Source organism: Chlamydotis macqueenii, chromosome 2 (assembly GCF_036417535.1).
Source record: "Chlamydotis macqueenii isolate bChlMac1 chromosome 2, bChlMac1.mat, whole genome shotgun sequence".
Lineage (NCBI taxonomy): Eukaryota > Metazoa > Chordata > Aves > Otidiformes > Otididae > Chlamydotis > Chlamydotis macqueenii.
Window position 1 is genome coordinate 53,338,915 of NC_141557.1, and position 24,029 is coordinate 53,362,943.

At 44.0% G+C, this 24,029-nt stretch overlaps 1 protein-coding gene across 1 annotated transcript in view; it reads right to left on the reverse strand.

Annotated features, from left to right (window-relative positions):
• The window catches only part of ITGA9 (integrin subunit alpha 9), a 222,812-nt gene extending 205,689 nt beyond the window's left edge, over window positions 1–17,123 (reverse strand). Inside the window, exons 1-4 of the mRNA XM_086743008.1 lie at window positions 16,929–17,123; window positions 8,845–8,972; window positions 7,473–7,579; window positions 874–997 (exon numbers count right to left, since the gene is read on the reverse strand). Coding sequence (XP_086599134.1) covers window positions 874–997; window positions 7,473–7,579; window positions 8,845–8,972; window positions 16,929–17,104 — 535 coding nt within the window. The 5' untranslated portion in view covers window positions 17,105–17,123. The remainder of the gene's footprint in view (window positions 1–873; window positions 998–7,472; window positions 7,580–8,844; window positions 8,973–16,928) is intronic.
• Between the last annotated feature and the right edge of the window lie 6,906 nt (window positions 17,124–24,029).

Genomic DNA, 24,029 nt, shown 5'->3' on the forward strand with positions numbered 1-24,029 from the left:
TCCTCAGGCTCCTGCAGGTGAGAGGGGAAAGACTATGCCCAGGACAGACAGAAGAAACCAAGAAGGTGTTTCCCCTCAAGCATTTCTCTGAAGGCTGAGAAATCTTAGAAGATACCCTGTCTTCTTCCTAACAGCATACTTATGCCTCTGGTTCAGTTAATTGCTCTTGGCCGAGGAGACGCTGCCTTCCGAAGTCTTTAGGAAAGGAAATATGATACAAGAGTCTCAAATGCACCAGAGAGTTGGAAAATTAAAACACTGACACTTGGGATTTGGAGCAGAATCAACCGGCACAGCCACCTACTGCTCAGAGCTGGAGCCCTCCCTCTCCACGCCCCCTAGACCCAGACCTTTGGAGGACCCAAACAGGGACCAAGACACCTTATGGCACCTGAAACAGTTTAATATAAACTCTGATAAATCAAAACACAAAACCAAAAATATGTCCTTCAGACAGGCAAATTGGTTCCCAACTGCAACGTAATTCAGGATTTTTACTCTATGCCACAGTGAAGCATGAAAGGCCAAGCTGAGATCAATATCTACTGATTATTCACGTAAGGGAAAGAGAGCTGTTGCCTCAAAAACACAGTTCAGAAATGTATTATTCCTCTAGTAAAGTGCAATCATGCGCAGTGAGTCACAGGACCCATTCAGTCATTCTGCTGCTCTCTCGACTTCATCTAAAACCCAACCTCCACTCCAGCTGTGCTGCAAGGCAGCCGTACGTTACCAAAAAAAAAAAAAAAAAAAAGAAAAGTAGTAGTGAGGGGTACTGTGGATGGCTTTGGAAATAAAGGGAAAACACAGCAGCCATAAAAGGAGAGAGCAGCGACAGAGGTGAGCCCCACTCCTGGCCCCGACATCTCTTACCTTCGTAGCAGGGTAAGAGCTTCCTCCCGCTGGGCTGCAGATTGGGGGGAATGATGTTGCAGAAGCCATGGGGCAGGATGTACTCTGTCTCATAGTAGATGTTTTTCCAGCGGTGTGCACATGCCTGAAGAGATCATATCACATGCATTATTGACCCAGAGTCACAGGAGAGCCCTCCAACAAAGGCATAGCACACATGAACAGGACCTCTCAGCACCACCTTCCCCCTCACTGCCCCATTGTCCTCCTCTTACACTCTACTCTTTTTAGGTAAAGTATCTTCTCACTGTTATCTTCTGCAGCTCGTGACATTGCCTGACCTGGCAGCTCAGGTCTCAGCCTTCATGTGTGCACAACTAGGAAAACAGCAGGTCCCAGCAAGACAGAGCCCATGCTGGAGATTTCAAGATCTCTCACTGTGTATGAATCCTCACGGCCAGTGAAGCTTTTCTAATCTAAAGATGTACCGATAGAACCCAGTTGACCCAGACATGGGGGGAAAATGGGAATGAAGACATTGAGAATTCACATAAGAGGATCAGAAGTGATGTTAAGACTCAGAAAGTTAGTAAGACTATTAGAAGCTTATTCCACCAGAGAACGTTAGTTCTTAGTTAAAGGGACGTCTGACTGGGAAAGGTGGCTTTGTTTCTAGTGACAGAAGAGCTGGGCCTTGCTCTCTAGTAATGAATTTAAGTGAAAATGCCAGAGATTTTGTGACAACTAGAGTGGCAACATCGATCAAGGTGCAGATGAGCTGCAAAGATCAGAGTGCGTTTCCCTTGGTAGTGAAGAATAAGATCACCCTGCAAAACCAGAGCTAAACCAGCCTCACCAGGACACTTTGCTCAGTACAACTGCCACACACAGGCATGCATACAAACAATGTGGAGCCTAGTTCACACCTTCCCAGAAGCCACTTGCTCCAAACATTAACACTGCATTGCTGCCAGACAAACCACAAGTTGCCTGATGGTCAGGGGTTAGTTGGAACAAAAGGAAATGAAATGTGAAACAGCAAGGGTTTTGAACTTGAGCACATGCTGGGACATATCTCCAGCTGGTCTAAGTCACTGAAGTTAGTGTAGATGTGTCAATTTATATCATTTAAGACTTGGTCCCATGTGCACAAAGTCGCCTCTCTGCTACAAATTGTCTCCTCCACATACTTTCAACTTTTCCTGGAAACTTTGCGTCAGCTCCCTTCACGATCCCCCCATTTGACCCTATCCTCCCCAGAGGAGACACCCTCTCTCTTCCTCTCATTTGTGCCACCCAACTTTTCTGCCTCAGCACCTCAGAGCTGAGCACATTGCTGCTAGGAGGATCTCACGGTAAAATCTCCATAAACCAGGCACAGTTGTGTCACCTATCCAGTAAAGGATCTGGGAAGTGTATCAACCACTGGGACACTCAACATTCAATCCAGCAGTCAGCACAGGCCCCTTCCCATATACTTAATCCTAGAAAGACACACAGTGTAATACTACTCTCTTATTTTTAAATGAAACAGACCAAAACCAGTTGTGCAAAAGCCTGCTCTGCTATTAGCAGTGCTGCACTTGGAGTTTGATATTTATTGCTTTCCTGACTTCCAGTACCCAAGGAGAAGCACGTATCTCCTGAAGATGGCTGTCACAGAGGGATAACGAGTGATTCAGGGGGCTGTGGAAAGCTCTTCACTGCACTGCGTGTCATGAAGGATGCTTCTGATGGCATTCTGCTTGAGAGCCAAATGTATGCGGGGAGTCCTGTAAAGAGCAGCTTTGGAGACTCTTACTGGCTTTAAGGAAGCTCAGTTATAATTTTAATCTCCATGCACCACTCATTCAAAATTCAGCATAAGACAACACGTGAAATGCTTGTTTTCAGAGTCACCAGGAAATCGTTTCTCTCCTGATGGATCAGTGCTGTGAGCACAAATACACACATGGACAGCCCTTTTAAAGACAGTACCATAAAGACACATAACATTAAAGCAACAGTCAAGTCAACCCCAACTCCGGATATAAACTCAAACAGAAACAGACCAAGAGTATTTTTTAAAATTATGGAAAGATAAATAAAGGCTCCTATATTGTAAATTCCTTGACATTTTACATCTCAGAAACTGCAAGGGAATCACATAAATTAACCTACTAATCTCTCCCAGAGGAGCACAAATGACAGAGTTAGGGAGCGGAACAGCATTTCATCACAAGCAGAAGGCTTTGTGCAGGAGTGACGTGCAGAGGCCAAGAAAGATAGAACAGTATAAGGAGGAAAAAAATAGAAAAAGCAGCTGCTGCATAAGAAATGTTTTCAAAATCAATCAGAGGCTATGGGCCCAGTTCAGCAATTCTGGGCACACTTACTGAATTTGTTAGGGTTTGGGTTTTGTTTGGGTACTTTTGTTTAGTGATCACTTTTCTGTATCTTCAGCATGCTGTGTATTCAGGCACACTATGGTTTACCACTGACTGCCTGAGTCTGTGGACAGCTTGTAACCATAGCTCTAAGAGATGAGCTCTACCTCAATTATTTCAGTAGGGCCTTCCCCAGACCCCTCCACAGCCACAGCTGCAGAATTTGGCGTTTTCCCAATAGACAGGAATTCAGCAGCTCCTCTTCCTCCTCAAAACTCATTTCTCTGCAGCCAGGCAAGCAGTACATTTGTCTCCCTGCCACTGCAAAGCTCATCCACAGCTGCTTTTGGTTCTCCTGTCTTCCCAAAAATGTTCAGCTGGATTACAGTACATGGTCCCTGCATTATTCAACATTGCTGAGGCAAGGTGACATGCCACCAAAAGGTGGCTACAGCCTTCTTTCTTTGATGGCACATGTCTGAAGAGGTCTTGGGAACAGAGATGAGCCACTCGAATTTGATGCTGCAGAGAGGGTTTTTCTGTGTTGTTTCTTTTTTTTCCTAACGTGATTGCAAATAACTGACTTATCCGCTCTTTTTTAGATGCAAGCCATCTAGGTGTGCCCCTGTGCAATAAGGAGGCCATTAGCATGCTTTAGTGCTCAACACTTGCTGCCAAGACACAGGCTTTGGGTCTACTGTGAAATAGGGGAGAAAGGATACAAATCTTTGAAGCAAAATAAAAAGCTTTTGGGCAAAGCACACAGAGGTCTCTAGCGATGGCAGACACTGCATTATCACAATATAAAGAATAGCCCATTTCAGAACTTCAGACACTTTGCTCTTTTGTGTACTGAACGCCAGCTGCAGGCTTTGCACCATAGGAAAAGTAACACAAGAGACCAACGCTTCACTTGAGAGGCTGACTGCCCACAGTCTTTATAGAGCCCTCTGCTGACTCCTAAAGTCAGAGTCCAAACAAGGGACTTCTTGAATGTACCATTATCAGACCACTTCTGGTTTGGTCTTCCCTAGGAGGACTTGGCTTTGCTGCAGTGATGGGTTTTTTACAGATACACAAAACCACTAAATGTGCCAGTAAGTCAACTACTTAGAATGAAACATAGCCACACAGGATAAAAGAAAGAGTAACGACAGATGTGGCATGTATTTAGGAAGAACAAGACTGAAGGATGTGGCTTATCTCCAAATCATAATGCACTATCCCCAGTTCCTCTCCCAACAAAAGTAAAAGGAAGATTTTTGCCATTTCAGTCTGAAAAAAGCTGGCAATCTCAGCTGTGTTATTGCAGCACTTAGATCAATGCAAGCAAGTATCAACTGATAGCATAACCAAGGACAGGAAGCCACAGAACTGCAAACTCAGAGCTTTTTTTAGCTAATCTTACATCTTCATTTGTTTAAATCCTCATTGTTCAATGCTTTTCTATTTAGTCCATCACACAAACATAAAACTCTGGTTCACTAACATCCTGGCACAATACAGGCTCAAACACAATCCACTTTAGCAAACATCAGCAAAAGCCGCCCTGCACACTCCTCTCCTTACCTACTGCCCCTTTTCACTGAAGCTCCCTTTCCACTGAAGCTGGTCCTCTTATGAGGCAATTGGGGAAGGCTGATAAGACAGAAATTTAAGCCACTAAACAGTTTCAAAGCAAAAGGAACAACTTCTTCCTACAAGCCACAGTTAAATTGTAGGACTATAACACAGGATGTCAAGAGCATGAATAGTTCACATGGGTTTAAAAAGTGACTACCCATCTTTATGTGAAAAAAAAAACCAAAACCAAAAAAAAACCCATCCAGGGCTCTTGAACACAAAGACACCCCTCTGACTTAACGGAATCACTGGAAGAGATAGAGCTGTAATGCCTGACAATATAGACTGCATATACTCATAACTATAGGGCATCTCTGACAAGAGTTAGCCAGTAATTTTGTTAAAAAGCTAAAATCAGCAGATGCAGCTCTGAATACACATTCAGACATGTCTTCTCAGAACACCAGTTTCTCATACGCGCTTCGAGGACAACTGCATTTTAAAGAAGTCCTGATCTTTAAAACTAGAAGAGCATATGAATTCAATACCATCTGCTTATAGGAAAGTCATCTCAAAACAGAAAGTAACAATGCCCTGAAAATGCCAGGTATTTTCCTTCCGTTAAGGAATCCATATGCCTTAATTCCAGGCTCTGTCAACACACAGATGTGCACAGATGTTTAATTAGTAGTTTAAGACAGAGTGCTTTGGTGATAAATATCTCACTGAAATCAATGAGAATTAGACATTTAAACATCCTCAAGCATCCGGACACAATCTACACAGTGAGGGCAGTATAATCTTGTCAGAGGGCCTTAAATCAGCATAACTTGTGGAGGCATTTTACCAACTTAAGCTGCACCAGAATAAGCACACCACCAGCCGCGCATTTTACTTCAGCTACATTTTCTTTTAACCTGCTTTATACCTAAACTTTCTATCCCCTCAGCCCCAGACTAAGCCCTCACAGCCTGTCCATGCCTCTCACCCTTGTAGCCTCCCCTCAGCCAGCCCCAGTCTTGGTAGCTGCCCGGCTCTTTTCCCCACCAGCTTTCCCCTCCTTTGCCGCTTCTGTCTAGGGAGATGACACCTAAGCAGCAGCTCCAACCCACTTCTCTTTAAATCAAAATACACAAAACCATTATTCTTAAGATATCATTTTTCCAAAAATGTTATAGCGTTGCCAAAAAAAGTATATGTGCTAGTTTCTGAAAATGAGACAAGGATTTGTCTAGTTCAGCCAGATGACCGGAAAATGGAAAGGATGCTTTGTCTCAAGGCAGCATTATCCTGATCAGTGCGAGTTACCGCTCAGTTGTCACACAGGACTCTGAGCACACATGCAGATCAGGAAACATGAACACATTAATTGCGTAGACTAGGACGAATGTCTTAATTTTGTCCTCTGCTGTACATGTTTACAGTGTATTGCATTTATGCCCCTCTCTTCCCCCTCCTCCTCTAGTGCCGAACACATTTAAAACATCCAAGGAAAGTAAAGCATCAGCCAGCCTCTCTAGCACTGGCACGCGGTACAGCAAAAGAGACAATCAGATAAAATACCACAGGACTATCGCAGAAAGGTATAAAAACTACCCACCCCTGCCATGGGGAAGTTGGTGTGCAAGGACTTGGAGCGTAAGTGTTTGGACTCCAAGTGCGTATTAAGAAAAACGCCTTTGAGTGAAGCAGCTTTGTCCGCTTGCCTTACCCAGGTGGTTGGCACAGTAATCATTGAACATGATCTTTCTCACTAGCAGCTCCACGACAGTTTGGTGCCGTATACCAGGGCAATCCCCTATCTCACTGGAAAGATGGCGTCATGCTGCAAGTTTCCAACTCCCAACAGCAGTGTTTAGAATTAGATTGTTGTCAAGGTTACTCTGACAGGAGCTTGAAATTTGCTTGCCACATATACTATGCACAATATTTTGTTGCAATTTTTTTTAATTTCAGTTAACATTCCTGCAGACAGACTCACTCGGGTACACAGTAAGAACCCAATCGTGGAAGTAAACACTTGATTGTAATATACTCGTGTTTTAGAAAGGTTTTTGCCAAGCTCACTTTATTTTTTTTTTTTTTTTTTCCCAACACAGGAAAAGTTGTTTTGCAAAGATAGATTCCACATCCTAGGGATCACATCTGCTCTCCTTGACCTATCTATTTGCATGGTAGCCATATCAAAGACAACAAGGCCACCCACACACAACTCAGTCATCTCTACTCTCAACTCTTCTGCCTCATTAATGGAAAACTAATATACCTAAAGAAGAAATATCGCCACAAAGACTCATCTCACACTTTTCAAGGTAAGTTCTGACATGCAATACATACGCTAAGGGAAAATGGATGCATACATATTCCCTACATAAACACAGACAAGTGACAAGAAGAACAAACTAGCAGGTACCTCCCAGACAAAGTTCTATTTATTCTGTTCAAAGATTTAATCCCTCAGATTTAGGAGGAAGCCCCTGGGTGACGGCTTTGAAGTCCTCCCTCTATAAATAAAGCTTTCTGGCTGGGGCTCACTTTTCCCTCCGCTTGAAGGAAGGGACTACAGAATTCGCTGCCTGTAAAGCTGGACTCCGTCAGTCTCTGCTGAACACATTAATCCTGACGTTGTCTAGCATTACAGTCAGACAGCAGCAATGGTTTTAATGAGATCAAAGAAAAGAGTGGACTTACCAGCACACTTCCACCAGCCTTTGGCTGCCTAGCCAGGCTCACGCCCATCCATTCATCATCTCTGTCTTCTTTGCAGGTCTTTCCGCAGAGCGTGCCCCGAGAATTGCCTACAGAAAGAGGGCAAAGGCAGCAAGGCAAGGAGACATGACTTTCAAATACCCAGCAAAGAAACCCTACAAGTAAAGAGATTGCCCATTAAATATCTACCTGTCAGTGCTTTTCTTTTCCCTTTCATCCTGATTATTAGTTCTTGCATGCATTAATCAGGGTGATGCTCTCACTCTTACTAGGCATCACAAATACATAGTAGAGGACAGACCCTGTTGCAAACAGCCAGCAGCTATTACAGCATGTCCACAGCTCTACTTGAATAAACCATCCAACCAAAGTCAATGGGAGAGATGTGAGATTGCCTGCAGAACGCAATCAATGCAAAAACTACTCTTGAAAATGAGATCCGGGGCACTTAAAAGTAATTGAACCTAAATCTTTAGTCCTGTTAGGCAGTATTCACAAATTCATGAGAGACAGTTTACATTATGGTAGCAGGACAAGTCAAACTTAGCCAAAACACTGTTTTAAGACATATAAGCTTCATAAAAGTAAATTCTACTTGACTCAGTCATGAACAGATGAACAATACTAACACGCCTTTTTTATAGGCAGAGAAAGCAATAACACACGTCACCAAGAAAACCAAAATATTAAAAGGCTTCCATTTTCTCCACCAGAATCCAGCACAAGGTTTAGACCACAGCCTTACTTTAGGACTCCAGCTTCCCCTGATCCAGACAGTCATTAGAGAAATCAAAGCTGATCCTGATTACATGCAATAGTGTACAAGCATAGCTCTCACCAAGAAACTTATTTCCTTCAGCACAAGAAGTAAACTCAAGGAATGATTCACTGCATTATGAGGAAACCCACACATCGCCACGTTGCTAATAACGCTGCACATCATGGGCCCACCATGGCACTGCCTGGGGTCATCCCATGCACCCTTATTTCAGCACTGCCTGGAATAGGCAACAGCACTCCTGACCACTCACATAGCCACTGACATGCTGCAAAGTCACCCTGAAGCAGTGGGAGAATAGACAGCAGCCTAGGGTAAGCAGGGAAAAACCCACCTTTGCCTGCAGACTCACTGGAGAGAGCGAGCAGGGCCACTGGGAAGACATCAGCACCAGGTGCGATGCTCTTTCTTAATGCTGAAGAGAATACACCACCTTTGCTATCCATCAGGAGAGGCTAACAAATCCCTCCCAGCATCTTAGGGCCTCTTTGAAGCTGACAGGAGGATTGCTAGCCATTTAGGCTATGGTTTTTTTATGCTCCCCCTTTCTTCCTCCTAAGCCTCAGAACTACGTACCTCGACCCATATCCAGTTCTGTGCATCTTCTGTCAGGATTGGTATGGACTCGACATTTAAACACAGCTCCTGGGGACTGAACGGAGGCGCTGTATTTAGATTCTGCCTTAGGAGCACCAACCAAGACCCTGGAAACCAAAAGCAAAGGAACAAGCGGTTAATATCAGAAGAAAAGAAAAAAAGATAAATAACAGCAAAAATAACACATTGCAAGAGCTTCCTCAGCAAAAGGACTGTCTCCAGCAATGTAAATTGATGACATTGACTCACTAACTGAAAACACCACATATAGCAAAGGCATTTTGCCCCAGTGAAGCCACAAATACTTTAACAAGTTAAATTTCCATTTGGATTGTAACACATTTTAAGCACCACCCCATCTCCACCCCAAAAGCATTTAGAAAACTATTAGGACAGACGACAGCAGCTGCATCCATTTTTTCTCAGTTTTATCTACATCCCTATCAATCCAAGAACTCACAAGAGCTAACACACACACCCACAAGAGGATGAAATCTGAACCTGCATGCTTTGCTGCCAGCCGAAGATTAATAAGATTATTTAGAAATTGAAGCAGCCCATTCTCAGAACACTCCATGTAACGACAACTTTAAAAAAAAAACCCAACAAAAATACCCAACAAACAGCACAGGAGCAAAGCTCTTCCACGATGCATTGCTATCAACCAATGTTTATCACTAAGGCTGCGAAGACTATACCTGGACTTTTTATCCCACATGAGATCTAGCATCTCTGGGAAGCACCAACACACAAGTTCTGACCATAGGGTTCCTTAAAGGATGATGAGCACTTTTTAATCACTTGCATTACAATCCAGTTAACTGTTTAACAAGCTAGCAGCTGCTTGTGCCCTAAGAGATGCTTTTTTGAGGAGAATTACAGGGGAAGCACAAGTATTAAGGGAGCCCTTTTACCACCTCCTCATTAAAGGGACGATCTTTCTTACCCAGTTGTGAGCCCAGATCTGGACACATGAGGGTGAGGAGGGAGGTTAAGCAGGAGGAAGGCAGCTCCAGGGAGGGTAGTGGGGAGCACAAGGTAGTTCAGTATCAGTTCTGATGATACCCTTGCACCATGAGGCAGGCCAGAGCTTCTGCATGGAAAAAATCCTTGCTGAAGTTAAGCCCAGGGCTGGAACTAGGGATGACCATGTCTAGAAGACTGAGCTTTCCCTGTTTTAAACAACTTCTCCTTCATCCTCTAGTTCCATCCCCAACCATGACCCATGATCACCATCCCAGTAAACACAGGGAGACCTAAGGCACAAGGCGTGCGTGTGTCCAGGGTCAACCTGAGCCACCTGGAAGAGCCGCTCCTGCATCAGAGTCTGCTCTGTACCAAACAGCAGCACGTCTCCGCTCCCTGCACACTTCCCTGGATGTGACAAAATTGTCCTGTGGCACTTGGAAATACATTTACAAAAAGAAACCCCTACATTAAGTGACCGTTATCTCTGAAGTTTCACGAGCTAAGCTGTATCATTGGGAGAAGTTTGATGGGGCTGCACTCCACAACACACACCATTTTTTCACAAGTGAGGAGAATTAACATCTGAAATACTTAGGTTGCTAAAACCTACAAAGCCTGCACACGCTGGGGAGCAAGTGCAACAGAGCCTGAAATAATAGCTCCGAATGGAAATCCCACAAGGCAGGCGGCAGGCAGAAAATCAAATGTCAATCATTTCATTTACACAGGCAATGAATGCGTATCATTCACTTATTGACATTCATGAGGTCTAACAAAAATAAATACAGGGGGATATTACTAGCTTAAAGAGTTACGGGTTCAAATTGCAAACGGCAAGAAATTGTTTCTATGACCTGTTAGAACAATAAGATAATGTAGGCCACATTGACCTCCAGTTTAAAAGAAGCTTTGCTCTAACCTAAAAAAAGTAAATATGATTCAGCAATTAGTGCCCAAGATACTTCGGGCTGCAGAACCCAAGACAGAGATAAAGGAGCCTAAATCGAAGACTCTTTGGCTCTCTTTATAAAGCTGAATGGGCAAAATTGATAATTAATGATTTGAGTAGGCTACTGGCACAGATAATACTGCTGTCTTGAGCAAATACATCTTTCAAAAAGAAAATGTCTGTTGCCATTTCTTCCTGTGGACTGAGAAGAAGGAAGCAGCCAGTAAAAGCAATTGGTGACGTGTACCCAAAGCAAATCTATTTTGGATTGTCCTGAAGATCCATACATTCAAATTTGGCATTTCACCTACATAACACACTAAGTCATCTTAGAATCTTGTCTCATTCTTCCACTCTTGCACCTAGACCCCAGCAGATGAAATCTTTGCAGATCTCCTGCTCCTTCTGGCATGACCCATGCTCGCCCATGGCCTGAGACAGTTACCTTCAGGGACATGGGAGGTTTTCTGTTGGTTCATATGCTTTTTGGTTGGTCAAGTTGGTATTTGCCACATACCACTTACTTCAGTTTTATTCAAAGGTTTGTGATGGGAATATTTCCTTTGTCAAGGAAAAGAGTCCTTCACTCTTTCATTTGTTTTTGTATGTAACAGCTTAACTGTTGGAGGAAAGTCACCTATTTAACCATCATGAGATTTTTCAGCAAGCCTGGATAGAAGGCTTATTTGCATCCAAATATTTTAGGACTCTGAGCAAAACAAATGTCTGTTTTGTATCTCCTCTACATATTAAAATGCCTTTGAAATCTTTTGCAATTTCTGTGAAACAACGCTGCAACTAGAGAAGGTATTTTTCTCTGGTACCATATCGAAACAGACATACATTTCAAATCAAAGCCTTAGAGTCTAATACAGTCTTCTTGCATTTCAGTGCTGCGGAGTCTTGCCTGGCATAAAGACAGATGATACGTAAACAGCCAGCAGAAGTACGACCCTGTCCTCTTGCTATTACCAGGCAACCTTCCAACATACTCCAACTAGTTTAACCAGCTCTCATTTAAAATAGCCTAATTTTGTGGTCCAGATTTCTAGTGCTGCTATAGGACTACTTGGGTTGTCACCAAGGAAGCACCAGCAGTTCTCCAGCCTTTTGCCAAAAGGCTTACGATGTGGGCAGTACCCTTTGCAGAGATAATCAATGAGTGCTGGCTCTTATCACAACCGTAACACTCTGCAGGAAGCCCCTAGGATATTTGTGAGTAGCTGCATGAAGACACCTTGAAGGGAAAACTTCATCAAGAGAAAGGGACTACTTTTCATGGAAGAGAACCGAGGGCAATAGGAGTGCGGTTTGGGACCATTTTAGGGTCACTTTTGCTTGACAGGCACAGAAATCTAAGAATCGGCCGCATCCCACAGGCTCCATGAATGACATATTGGGATCTAAACCTACACAAGGAGCAGTAGGCAGAGAGGCTATTTAACCTTCTCTTCTTGCATTCATACTCACATGATCAAGGACAAGTGCCCTCATCTGTATGGAGACAACTACACAGCTGCATGCCCAGAAACCATCACATTGCAGGTGCTGCAACAGCCCATAGTGATGGATGACAAGAAGCTTTTTTGGCCACATGGAAATTCACATCTCCTTAAAATTACTTCCCGCAGAACAGTAACTATCACTTTGGTGGTGACTGACCCTCGGGACATACAGATTTGGAAATTAAGTGCTGCATTTAGCAGAAGGAACAGTGAACGAAAGCGTCGAGCTGACCGATGGCATGGAGAGATGCCAAGCACATTAAGCATCAGCTTGCAGCATGCCAGCAGCGATTAGGCAATCACAGTTCAAGGACTGGGGAGTGTAGGTACCTCACCTCACTGCAATGTTAAGTGGCAAAGAAAAAAAGTCTTTAAATATCCTCACATACCACAGCTGATTTCAAAAGCAGCACCAGAGCAGGGTGCACCACCAGCATATCCCAGCTGAGTTTCTTCTCATCAGAAAGGTCTCTTGCTAAGGCTCAAAATAAAAAAAAAAAAAAAAACCAGTGACTCATTCATCACGTGCAGAGTGAGAAGCAGGAGGGCTGTTATCTGGGTGGCAGATGGATGACCTGTGACCAACAACAGCAAGCCCAGGCTCCCTGAAATGCCCTGGCAGCACCTACAACATCATTACATCATTTATGCAAGACGGCATCGTTAACTCAACACCCAGCCTCCACGGGGTCAGTCTGTTCCCGCACCTTCTTTCTGGTTGCACACAAGTACATCGTGCACAAACAAACAACACGTATCCATCAGCCTGAGATGCAGAACAGCCTTCATGGTTCAGCAGCAGCGCAATCCAGTGAAGAGCGGGGCGGAAGGAATGAAGCAACAGCACAGAAACCAGACTCATTCCTTATTGTAAAACTCACAGCAGGACACCACGCAACTAAACTGACTCCATTACTTTTTCATGCCAGATCATGTTGCCAGAAAGGATAAAGTAGTTACCCTGGACTTGCTGAGGGATTTGGGGGTGTCAGCAAGAAGGGGGCATAGGGAGGGGAAAGGAGAGAGAAAAAGTAACATCTCAGTTAAAAAAAGAACGGTCAGAGATGTCACATTAGTAACAGTTTTTTATGGAGGCAAAAATTGACATTTGTTTCTTTTTAAACTGTCTGAAGGAAAGCAGAGAAAGCAACATTCTTGGTCGGTTTTTGAGTCTTTACTCCAAGCTTCAAAATTATATCCAGAGAACAGAAGCACTTCAGCTTGTCTCTGCTCCAAATGCGAGCAGCCACCTGGTTCCTTACTCGGCTGAAAATGGCAACGACGGGGAACGGAGTAAACCTTTCAAGATTTACGGCCATAAAACCCGCTTAAGGAAGGAAGAGGAGACATTGTCAGAAATACAATAACCTCAGCACATCTGTGGTGACCAACAAAAAGTGTGCAAAAACAACTCCTAAAGGAAAGCATTGTTGCCGTTAACTATTTCAGGCAGGTCAAAGGCATTGACTTACTCCACTGTCGCAGTGGAGGCTGAATATCCATATTCTGCTATAATTTCTATGTTGAGGCCAGCATGGCAGCCTGACTAGTCACATTTATCTGATGTAATATTTCAAACCCAATATCCCCCTTTTCTTTCCTCCTGCAAGAACATTTGGGTCATATAAAACCTCAAGAATCACCAAACCCTCAATCAGTTTACTGGAAACCTGCAGGCCTATGATAAGTAACACAGACAGACGCCTTTGTGGTGTCGGAAAATAAACAGCTGAAACACAGAAAACCTGGCCATTGCACATATAATTTTAATATAAATCAATGACTATATATATATATACACACACAGACACATATGTACACACACACCAGCACATGGAGAGGCTACTGAGAATAACACACTTTATCTAAGACGCTCTCATGATCAGAAGTACATCAGGTGAGTACCAGACCCTGGAGCAATAAAGAGCAAGAAGCCCTGAACTGTGACAACACTCTCAAATGCTCAAGAGCATATTTACACATTAAATAATTTTAGACAGACAGGAGCCCTATCAGCCTCAGATATGATCAATCACATAGTGCACAGCTCACCAGGCAAAGCCATGAATGCCCAAAATACCACTGAAGTTAACTTATCTACTGCCCACTGTAGTGCACTGGGCAAATGGGCATAAGAAACTGAAATCATAACTCTGATTTGGGTAAAGAAAAGCTGCAAAACTAAGGAAAAAGCTGATGCACAAAACCAAACAATAACCCTTATGACTATTAAGAGGAGCTATATACTACAATGGGATGAATAAAAACCATTTTGACTGCATATTCCCTATAACAGACTTTAGCCTTTCCCCAGAATATCACATCTGAAAGAGAAGGGAGAAAAAAAAAATTAAAAAAAATCACCCAGTCACTTCAGGAAACAGCTCTATAGCCCTGCACACAAAAACTTGACACACAAAAACCTGACAAATCTGAAAAATGTAATCACTTTACTAAGCAATTCCCTCTGCACTCATCCTATACACTGGGATTGCATCTTCTATTTCAATAACCTGCAACTGGTAATCACTTTAAACTGGAAACCAGAGACTTTTGTGCTCCAAAGTGATGTCTGAAGGCAGAAAGAAGATTCTGTACAGTAAGAATATGATTTTAAACTAGTGCTATATAATGCTGCAAGCCTTTATGCCCAGCTGAGGCAGGCATAGCTAAAGGCACTGATGAGGGCTCAGCCCTTTGATGGTCTGAATGTCAAGGAAGATGGGCCAGATCCTTTAAGCTTTCCAGAAGAAATACATTAAATGCTTAAAATTTATATTATGTTGCAGTATGTAAAATAACCTGCTTGCACTCAGAACATGCCCATCCAGTCCAGAGGATGGTATCTTCAGAAAACTGGAAGAAGGCTACACGTACTTTTAAGAGCAGAGAAATTCATTGTGGTCCCTTGACCTTCAGGCTACACGCACACATTAAGAGCACAACTGCATATAGCAAACTAGAGTCAAGGAGACTGTAAAAAACGTATCTCCCAAACTTGTAATCCCAGCCTCTGCTGGGCACTGGGTTTTGAAGTACCCGTGGAAACAAACTGCCCAGTTCCACAATGAAAAGATGAGCCTTCCCACCGGTGGTGACAACCCCACCCTCGTGATTTTTGACAGCCCAGTGCTGATGCTGACCATGTTAAGCTGCTGTTAGCCCTTCTGGGTGTTAGGGCTAGCAATTTAAAGACATTCTGTGATCTTAGATACTTTTCTTTTTTTTCTGGGTGCCACAGTCAAGGCTCCATGAAGAAGCTCCGTTTTCAGAAAACTGGAGTTTGCATAACTGGAGTTTTTACTTTTGAGCACCGCACTTCTTACAGACACCTGTTTTCAGACAGACACCTAAACTACTAACTCAGCATCGTTTCCATACAAAGTGGGATATCTGGGAGATGCTCCTCCCTGGTCCACCTCCCCTTCCAAAAAAAAAAAAAAAAATCACAGCAGCAGGTGCTATCCGAAGATAATTCATGTTATCGATCAGAACGATAGACACCTACAGAAGGAGCAACAAATGACATCATTTTCATGCCACCATACCCCATGAGATCAGCATTTCATTCATACCACTGTGAATCCCCAGCAATCTGAGTTGAACACAAGTCGCTTTCAGCCTTTCCATCCTTTGTCGGTTCCTGCCCCAAGTGAAGCATTGCTTTAAACTGAGAGCTTTTCTTCTCCCAGAGCCCTTCTTTCCTCTATGAAGCCTTCTGATAAGTGTTTAAAAATGAATGCTGCATGAAAGCCACCATGCAGAAAGGCAGAGCAATACAACCACTTGTGAACTAAAGGGTGTGAAAGAAATTCATTTTTAAAGAACTGGACGCCAGCATGAATAAATTTATTTATATCACAGTGCACCACAGTTCCAACATCAACAGCTGAGTAATCGGGCCATATCTAAGCGTAAAAGATAAAGACAAGCTTTGTGGACATTTACTGGCAGCAGTGGCACATAGTCGCATTAGAAGTGCACCAGACGACATCGACTGGGTTCGATTAAGAGAAATCAGTTTTAATTCAAACAAAGAGCCTCTGGCCCCAGACAAGAAAGAGACAGACCGTGCTCCAAGGCTCTTTTCAGTCAACGGGAAAAAGAACACCAACCAAGCTTGCCAGTTTGCATAATTTTTTTGAGATGTAGACAAACTTTCTATCATCATTCATTACTAAAAAAAAAAAAAAGAAAAAGTTACACGGACGTTTCCTCTCCGGTCCCTCGCGCCAGGAGCGGGCACACAGAGGGGACGAACGCCTCCCGATGTGTTCGGTCATCGGAGGGATTTTCTTTCTCTCAAGGCGGAGTCCGGGGAGACCGGTACTGTCCGTGCCTGCTCCCGCTGGAGGGTACCCCCCCACCTAACACGGCACGACCGACCATCCCTCGCACCCCGCGCGTTTCCCGCCGAGGAAATGAGCGGCTGGCTGTGCGCCCCACGGGCGCGGCGCCGCGCACAGCTCCGAACCCACGGACGGCTGGGTCACGCTGCCGAGCGCCAGCTGCACACCCGGGAGGGCCACTCCCGCCTCAAAACACCGCCCAAGGTGGGGGGGACCCCGCTTCGCATCGGGGTGAACCCTCCCTGCCCCTCGCTTTACCGCTCCCGGGCGCGCAGGGTCGGCGCTACTCACCACCGGGTGCTGTCGTGGTAGTGCTGCAGCACCGAGTACCCGAAAAAGGAGCCGTTGGGACCCTGGAAAACCACGGGGTGACCCACGTCCACGTTGTAGCAGCCCGCCAGGGCCACCCACAGCAGCGCCCACAGCACCCGCTCTCCGCGCCGCCGCCCCGCCACCGCCGCCGGCATCCTCCGAGCCCCGGGACAGCCGCCCGTCCCGCCGCCGCTCAGCGCTTAGCCCCCGACTCCCAGGCGGCGGGGGAGGGGGGCAGGGGGGCCGGGCGCGCCGCTTTTGTGCCCGCCCCACGCCTCAGCTCCGCTGCGCTCGGCCCAGCCCGGCCCAGCCCGGCCGCGCTGCGCCCCGCGGGAGGACAGCGCGCCCCCGCCGCTCCGCTCTGACGGCGCCCCCTGGCGGCGCCGGGCGGCACCCACCGCAAGCCGACCGCCAGCGAAGGCCGGGAACCGGCCCGACCTCTCCGTCTCGCAAGTTTGGGGCCCGTCGGTCCTGCTTGAATTTGGCGGGTGGGGTCACGTCCAGGGTGGCGGCAGAATAGCCTGATTCGCTTCGCGCTGAAACGAACGGGGAGATTTTCCTGGGGAAAAGGAGCCCCCGGGACAGGAGGCCGACAGGGAAAAAATCAGATCTGTGTTTTCCAGCAGAAGTCCTTCAGGCTTCAAAAAGAAGCAGCAACCTTCGTGGCCAAGTAAAAGCTGAAAATCATTGCTCTAAAATTTTGATAGTTGGACCATCTGAGAGCAAAAATAATCAGTCAAACACACAATAAAACATGTGCAAGAGCAAAGGCACAGAGACAATCTTTCTCTGGTGGGTAAGACAAGGGTGACAGATAACCGTGCGGGAGAAAGGGAAGCAGGTTATATGCTAGAAAATCCTTGGGCCCATAGAGCCCATCCTTTTATAAAAAAAAAAAAAACCTCTGAATTTCAGCATTCAGGGTTCATGAGAAGTCGTGTTTAGATCCCACTTGAGGATCAAGACCAGGATCTGGGAGAAGACATGCTCCCTCAGAGGTAATGGAGAGTTTCATTTGCTGTCGTTGGCTTTGGCTGTTTAATTCCAGGTACTCCTCTCATCCCTGCGGAGATGCAGTGGGAGAACCAGAGAAGATCCTGGGAAACACAAGAACAGAAGGGCCAGGAACTCTGATACGACGGGAGCTGCTTCTACTGGGAAGCAGATGGAGATTCTCAGCTAGGTCCGGTACTTCTTGCGTAGGGTGGGTGCGTCTGACACCTGATGGTTCATGGGAAATTTGCTTCTGACAATGACGGTGATCTCCAGGGAAGAGTGCTGGAGGTTGGGGCTGTTTGAAAGCCAGCGTGGGAAAACGCTAACGCAGGTTGAATTGTCTTTCAGTGCAGGAAGCTCTCAGCAAAAAGTTTCATTGCTTTGAGCAAAGGGTTTACGCTGACTGCAGCCATCAGGTTGCATGTTCGGCAAGCAGGGAATTTTATGGGAAGCTGTTTCGTGGTAGCCATGTGGCTCTTCCAAGAACATAGCCTGTTTCTGCAGGGAGCATCCTCCTCAGGTAAAAGTATTGCTTGTAAGTATCACCCTTGAGCATCACGTTCAGAGCAAGCACCCTGGTGCCATACGTATATGTTGCTGTTTAGAAACTGCCATTTTTGACATGGTCTGTGGTGCCAGAAAGTGGACATTAGCATCGGAATGTTCCCGGGACAAGTTTAACAGAGAAGTAATAACTACAGAATTTAGTGGTGAAAAATAATCAATGGAGGAAGGGAGGTTTCCAGTCATTGAGGTGTTTTATATTTGCTGTGTAAAGCCTAGTGGTATAATTATTTTAATCAGCTCTTGTTCAAGGTGGCTTGTAAAAAAGTTGGGGTAGCACGAGTCTTCTCTTCTTCATGTATGACCAGGGTTATGGAGGAGTGAACATTTTGCAGTCTTCGATCCAAATGGCACAGTGCTCAATATCAAATAAAAAGGAAAAGTCACTTGTCAGTAACTTCAGCCTTTAGTGTAGGATCAAATTGAAAGAACTGATTTACTCATTAGAGCACCAAGTGAAAACAGCGGGGCATTTACATCGTATTAGCAGGGGTATTTATAACATTTAATGAAAAGATTTTCACAGGGGTTTTATAACTGTGCAATCAATACGGATAAAAGTAATCTGATTTAGGCAGGAAGTCAATATGCTGTGATTAAGCAGATTTCACAAATGACATGCAATCCCATTAGCACTGCCAAGCCAAGTCTTCTGCCTTTTGAAGCAAAAAAAAAGTGAGGGGGCTTTTTCAATTAATTACCCAGGCACTTGAAGGATGCTTGGACAGCTCTCTGACAAGGCTAAAGGAAACGTGAGCTGACACGCTGGAGGGAGCGAGGGGTTCATCCATCTCCAGAGGGAGGAGGGAAGCAAAGCAGCTGGATGAGGCGAATGACACTTGTGTCTCACACTGTGGCGCACTCTCGGGAGGACTTACGTCGACAAGAAGTGATACAATACAGAACTGTGCCGGTCAGTAAGAAAATTTTAGCTCTCCATTCTTGGCAAGGAAGACTATCCAGAGACAGGCCAGGAACACTGCGCTTCCATCCATTTCTTTCTCTTATTGTGCATCCAAATACTGAAGTAATCTCACAACATTCCATCCAATGGGAATTTGGTCAGTCCAAGCAGAAACAGAAACTGCCTGTCTCGATGGTGTAGGTTTAGCTGATAAAATCCTGGCATGCCATTTAGGAAAGCAACGGGAATTATCCAACTGCAGCAATAAGCATAATAATAATGATGCACTGCTAAATAATACAATGGCTAAAATAAGGACCGAGAGCAAGGAATAATACATTAAATTGTACACCAAGTCTCTCTGAAGGAGCCATTCAAACTAGGAATAGCTATATCTGCACTTCTATATCCCTGTTCTTGCTGCTCGAACCTTGATGTTCACATCATCTGCAGAGGCTCCATACCTATACCATAGGGCCAGTTGGTAGTTTACACTCACCTGTATTAATTAAGCACTTAACTGGAATTTAACATGCTGTATTTTGGCAGGGCTTAGTCTCCAGATTAGTTTTTAAATTAGAAAACTTATCTGTAAATTGAGGACCATCAGCGAAACAGCACCCTTGACAATACTTTCTAATTAATAACTTTAACTGTAGAGCTTAGGGAAAAAAAAAACAACCAATGCAATAATGTTCTGACTGTGGAAAGAGAAAGAAAACCAATGCCCCACGTCTGCCTTGCTTACAGATTCAGCTGTGTACAGACCTGCTTCATCAAGACGGAGTGTTAACAGAGTTTCCCTCCTGGAGGCTTCTCCTCCAAAAATACCACTTCGCACAATAATTTTTTTTTAATAATATATATTTAATATATATATATTTTTATATATATATATAATTTTTCTTCTGCGCTGCGCTGCACGTATTGAACTCAACCTTATTTAAAGTTGAGACACTGCTTTTTGGTATGCTCATCATTTGCTTTTCCTCGTGTTAAGCTTGTTTGCCCATCTTTTTCGATCCCCACCTCTTCAGGCATGGATTTCTCTAAGCTGTCCCCAGCTCCATCCTGCTCGCTCTCAGCCACAGCTGGGAAGAGGCCGTGCTCCTGCACGGAGACACACTAACGATGGGACGGCATCCCATGAGCTCGTTAGGCTGCAGCCTCTCCCAGTCATTATCTGTATGTTTATGTCAGTACATTCCTAGCGAGGAGGTTTTAAGTGAACTTGCATTAAAGCTCTCTCATCGTGGCTGTTGATTTGCCGATTCTTCTTCAGCCACCTTTCATTGCACTCTAAGGAGAATGGAAAAGACTTCTCCTTCCCCGTCTTTTCAAGCCCTGCTGAAGCTGTCAGAGGGAAGGGTGTTGCTTTGTAATAAATACATGAAAGGACTAGCTACAAAAGACCAACAAAAGATTAATATATACGCATAAAATAGGATAGATATCACATATTTTGGATAAAGAGGGAATTCCCTACATTCACTTGCCTACCAGAGAATGAGGTAGGAAACAGCTGGATTGACAGGGACAGAGCTCTGTGTTTCCCAGATGACTACAGCCACACCGAGAGGGCCTGCCTACATTTAAACTCATATAGATGTCATATGACATCAAATAATTTGCAGCATCTAGACTTAATGGCAAATGGTACAAACTATACCTCCTTACATTGTTCCCATTAAATTAAGGAGATGTTGCCCTCAATTTTTGCATCAAATGCAAGAGGGATGACTTTTGATCAGTAACAAGTTCACTTTGAGTTCCCACCGAAAAACTGAATGAGGTGCCTGCTCTGACCTCCTCACATAATATATGCTTTTAATTCCTAAAATTCTGTTCTTCCATTTAGCTGTAGCTTGTTCTCCAGCTGAAGTAAAGAGGGAAGAAGGAAAATTATTCTTTTGCTGGTACTGTTATTTGCTGTTGTAAGCTTTTCAACCACTGTCTCCTACCTTTCCCACAGAGCTTTGCTAGAGTTTTCCAAACAGATTGAAAATCCAAAAACTTTTATCTGGGTGGAAGACAGAGCCAATGCAAATCTTAGGTGATACAGAGGCTGAGATTTAATAACAAAATAATCTTCTCATCATAATAGCTAAAAGAATAGCATAATAGCTAAAAGAATAGACTGGAAAGCCAGAATTTTCAGAGCCTCATATGCAAAAACCAGTTGCACCTTTTTAGGTATTTAAGGGTTTTCTTTTCTTGTTTCTTCTGTACTGTTTCAGTAGCAATCCGGTTTATTTGGTGATCCAGCCTTACCATTCTCCTTTCCCCTTCAAAACTATGTATTAACATTGAACCTAAACGCCTGCCCTGGCTTTCAGTATTGGGATATATTTTAGCCTGATTTACGGTTAATTTGTGCCCCAAGGAAAATACATTATATAATGTAAAACACACGGCCAAAACATTTCTCATATGCGGTATACCAGTAACTGAAGGAATTAATCTGAGCCAAGATTAAAAAAAAAAAGAAAAATCAATCAAGTAATTTTTTCCCATTTGATAATGAGTTGTTTTTTTTTTTCCTTTCTTCAATACACCTAGGTCTCTGCATTTTCATAGTCAAGCAGCAGACCTCTACTCAGCAGTCTCTGTTCAGCTATGCTATATGCTTCACTAAGTAGATGCTTAAATATGAGGAATTAAGGGGAAGTGAATGGCAGACCAGAAGCTAAGCACGTGCTTAGGATGGATCGGGGTTCAGGCTGACATACAGATACACTGCTAACAGCAAGTAGTTGTCAAGTTTTCCACCTCTCATATTTTCTGACAGCTGTCAGATGTTTGTTTGTACATAGTTAGAATTACAACCCTGTTGTATCTACTCATATAGTATATACATTAAAATGTATACACACACACTGCAAAACAAACACACGCAGGCTCCTTTTTAATTGCTTTTTGTTCGCTAGTGTTGGTGTCACCTGTAGACCCGACACTAAGCGTTTTCATTTTACACTGACATCAGTGAGATTGTGTGCTCAGTCACTCAGAGTTGATTGAGCATCATTACCACATCCCGGGGAGCAACTGATGAAAAAGCTTTTATCACCATAAGGAGAGGAGACACACTTTTATTTGGCAAAATACTATCATCAGATCCTCTATGTGCTGTTTCTTTGGATTTATGTATGTTAGAGTGGCTATAAGGAGGAGCTGTGGATAAAAATTCTTAAATCCAAAAATAAAAAGCACATGCAACATCACTCAGGTAGTTACCCCTAAAATAGATGTGCCAGGCCCACAGGGCCTCTCTTAAAGGAAAAGAAATTCTGTTTCCTTCATCTCCACTGATGGATGCTCATCAGGACCACTGTGAGGAAGGGGACAGGTTATCAAGGTATGAGAGCTATGGCGAAGGAAAAGTGAAGCTCCACCAGTGGACAATTCAGAGCACCTGGAGCTTGGCATTCAAAAATCAGGAGACAAAACCCCTCTCTCATCTGTGACTATAGAGAAACTCCAGAAACACTAACCTCACTACACCAAAGCTAGCCTTTGTCAGTATCTCCTAAACAATCACTGAAACGCAACCAAAAATACAACAAAAGCCCTGAATCATAACTCATGACAGCTGACCCTTCGCACTAGCTGCACTGTGACCACATTCAAACGGGCTAGCTGATGACAAGACCTACAAAACAAGCACAGAGTTATAAACCAAGGTCTATCCTACTTTCAAAGAGAGAGTTTTAAATCTTACTCTCAGTGGAATTAACTGGACTTAAAGATTATACCAGTTTACATACTGCTAAATTTATGTGTCTTAGTTTTCTGTAAAACTACAGCTTAAGACAAAGTTGTTAGGTATATAATTAAAAGAGACTGTTGTTTGTGTCCTTCATTTGATTTTCCCTTTTTAGTGAAACCTCCAGTGATAGAGGTCCTTTTCAAATGCCTGGACCTAACCCACTGGAACTCAGGGAAGGGTTCCCAGAAGTTTTAATGGAGCTGGACTGTTTAGATTTTTTTTTTAAGCCTAACGCAAGTGGATTTTGTCTCTTTTATCTCATGCCACACATCTAAACAAAAATCACAAGTGGGAAATGTGTACTAGATATTAGAAAGTCATTAAATACTTGCCACATGGTGGATCCTGTGATCCACCACTTTTCTACAGGATACTAAATCTCACAGATTTATACATCAAAGTGGTGTCTCCACTTTCCTTTTTAGCCTCCGTTTCTAAATCTGTTAGTCTGAGACCCTGGTGGTCACACGAGCCTTGGCCACTTGTCGAAAGGTCCAGTTTACAGCTTTCAAACATTTTGCTTGGCATTCTTGGCACATCTGCTTGCCATTAGCCGGCCACTCGATGTTTATTATTCCACATGTTAACTATCATACACTGCTTGTGTGAAAAGTTCAGGTGAACAATAACCTATTTATCATGTTTGAGAGATCCAAACCTATTCTCCCTCCACAGAAAAGACACTTTTTGCAGTTGTGTGCATGGGCAGTCAAAGCTTGAGCCCTTAACCAAATAATTTGGGATACACAGGACCCTTCTGTGACCCAGTTATTCCTAAATTGTCTACTATGCTATGGCTTCATTTGGTGTGTGCTGCACATACACAGTAGTTCAGAGAAGTAAACTGTGG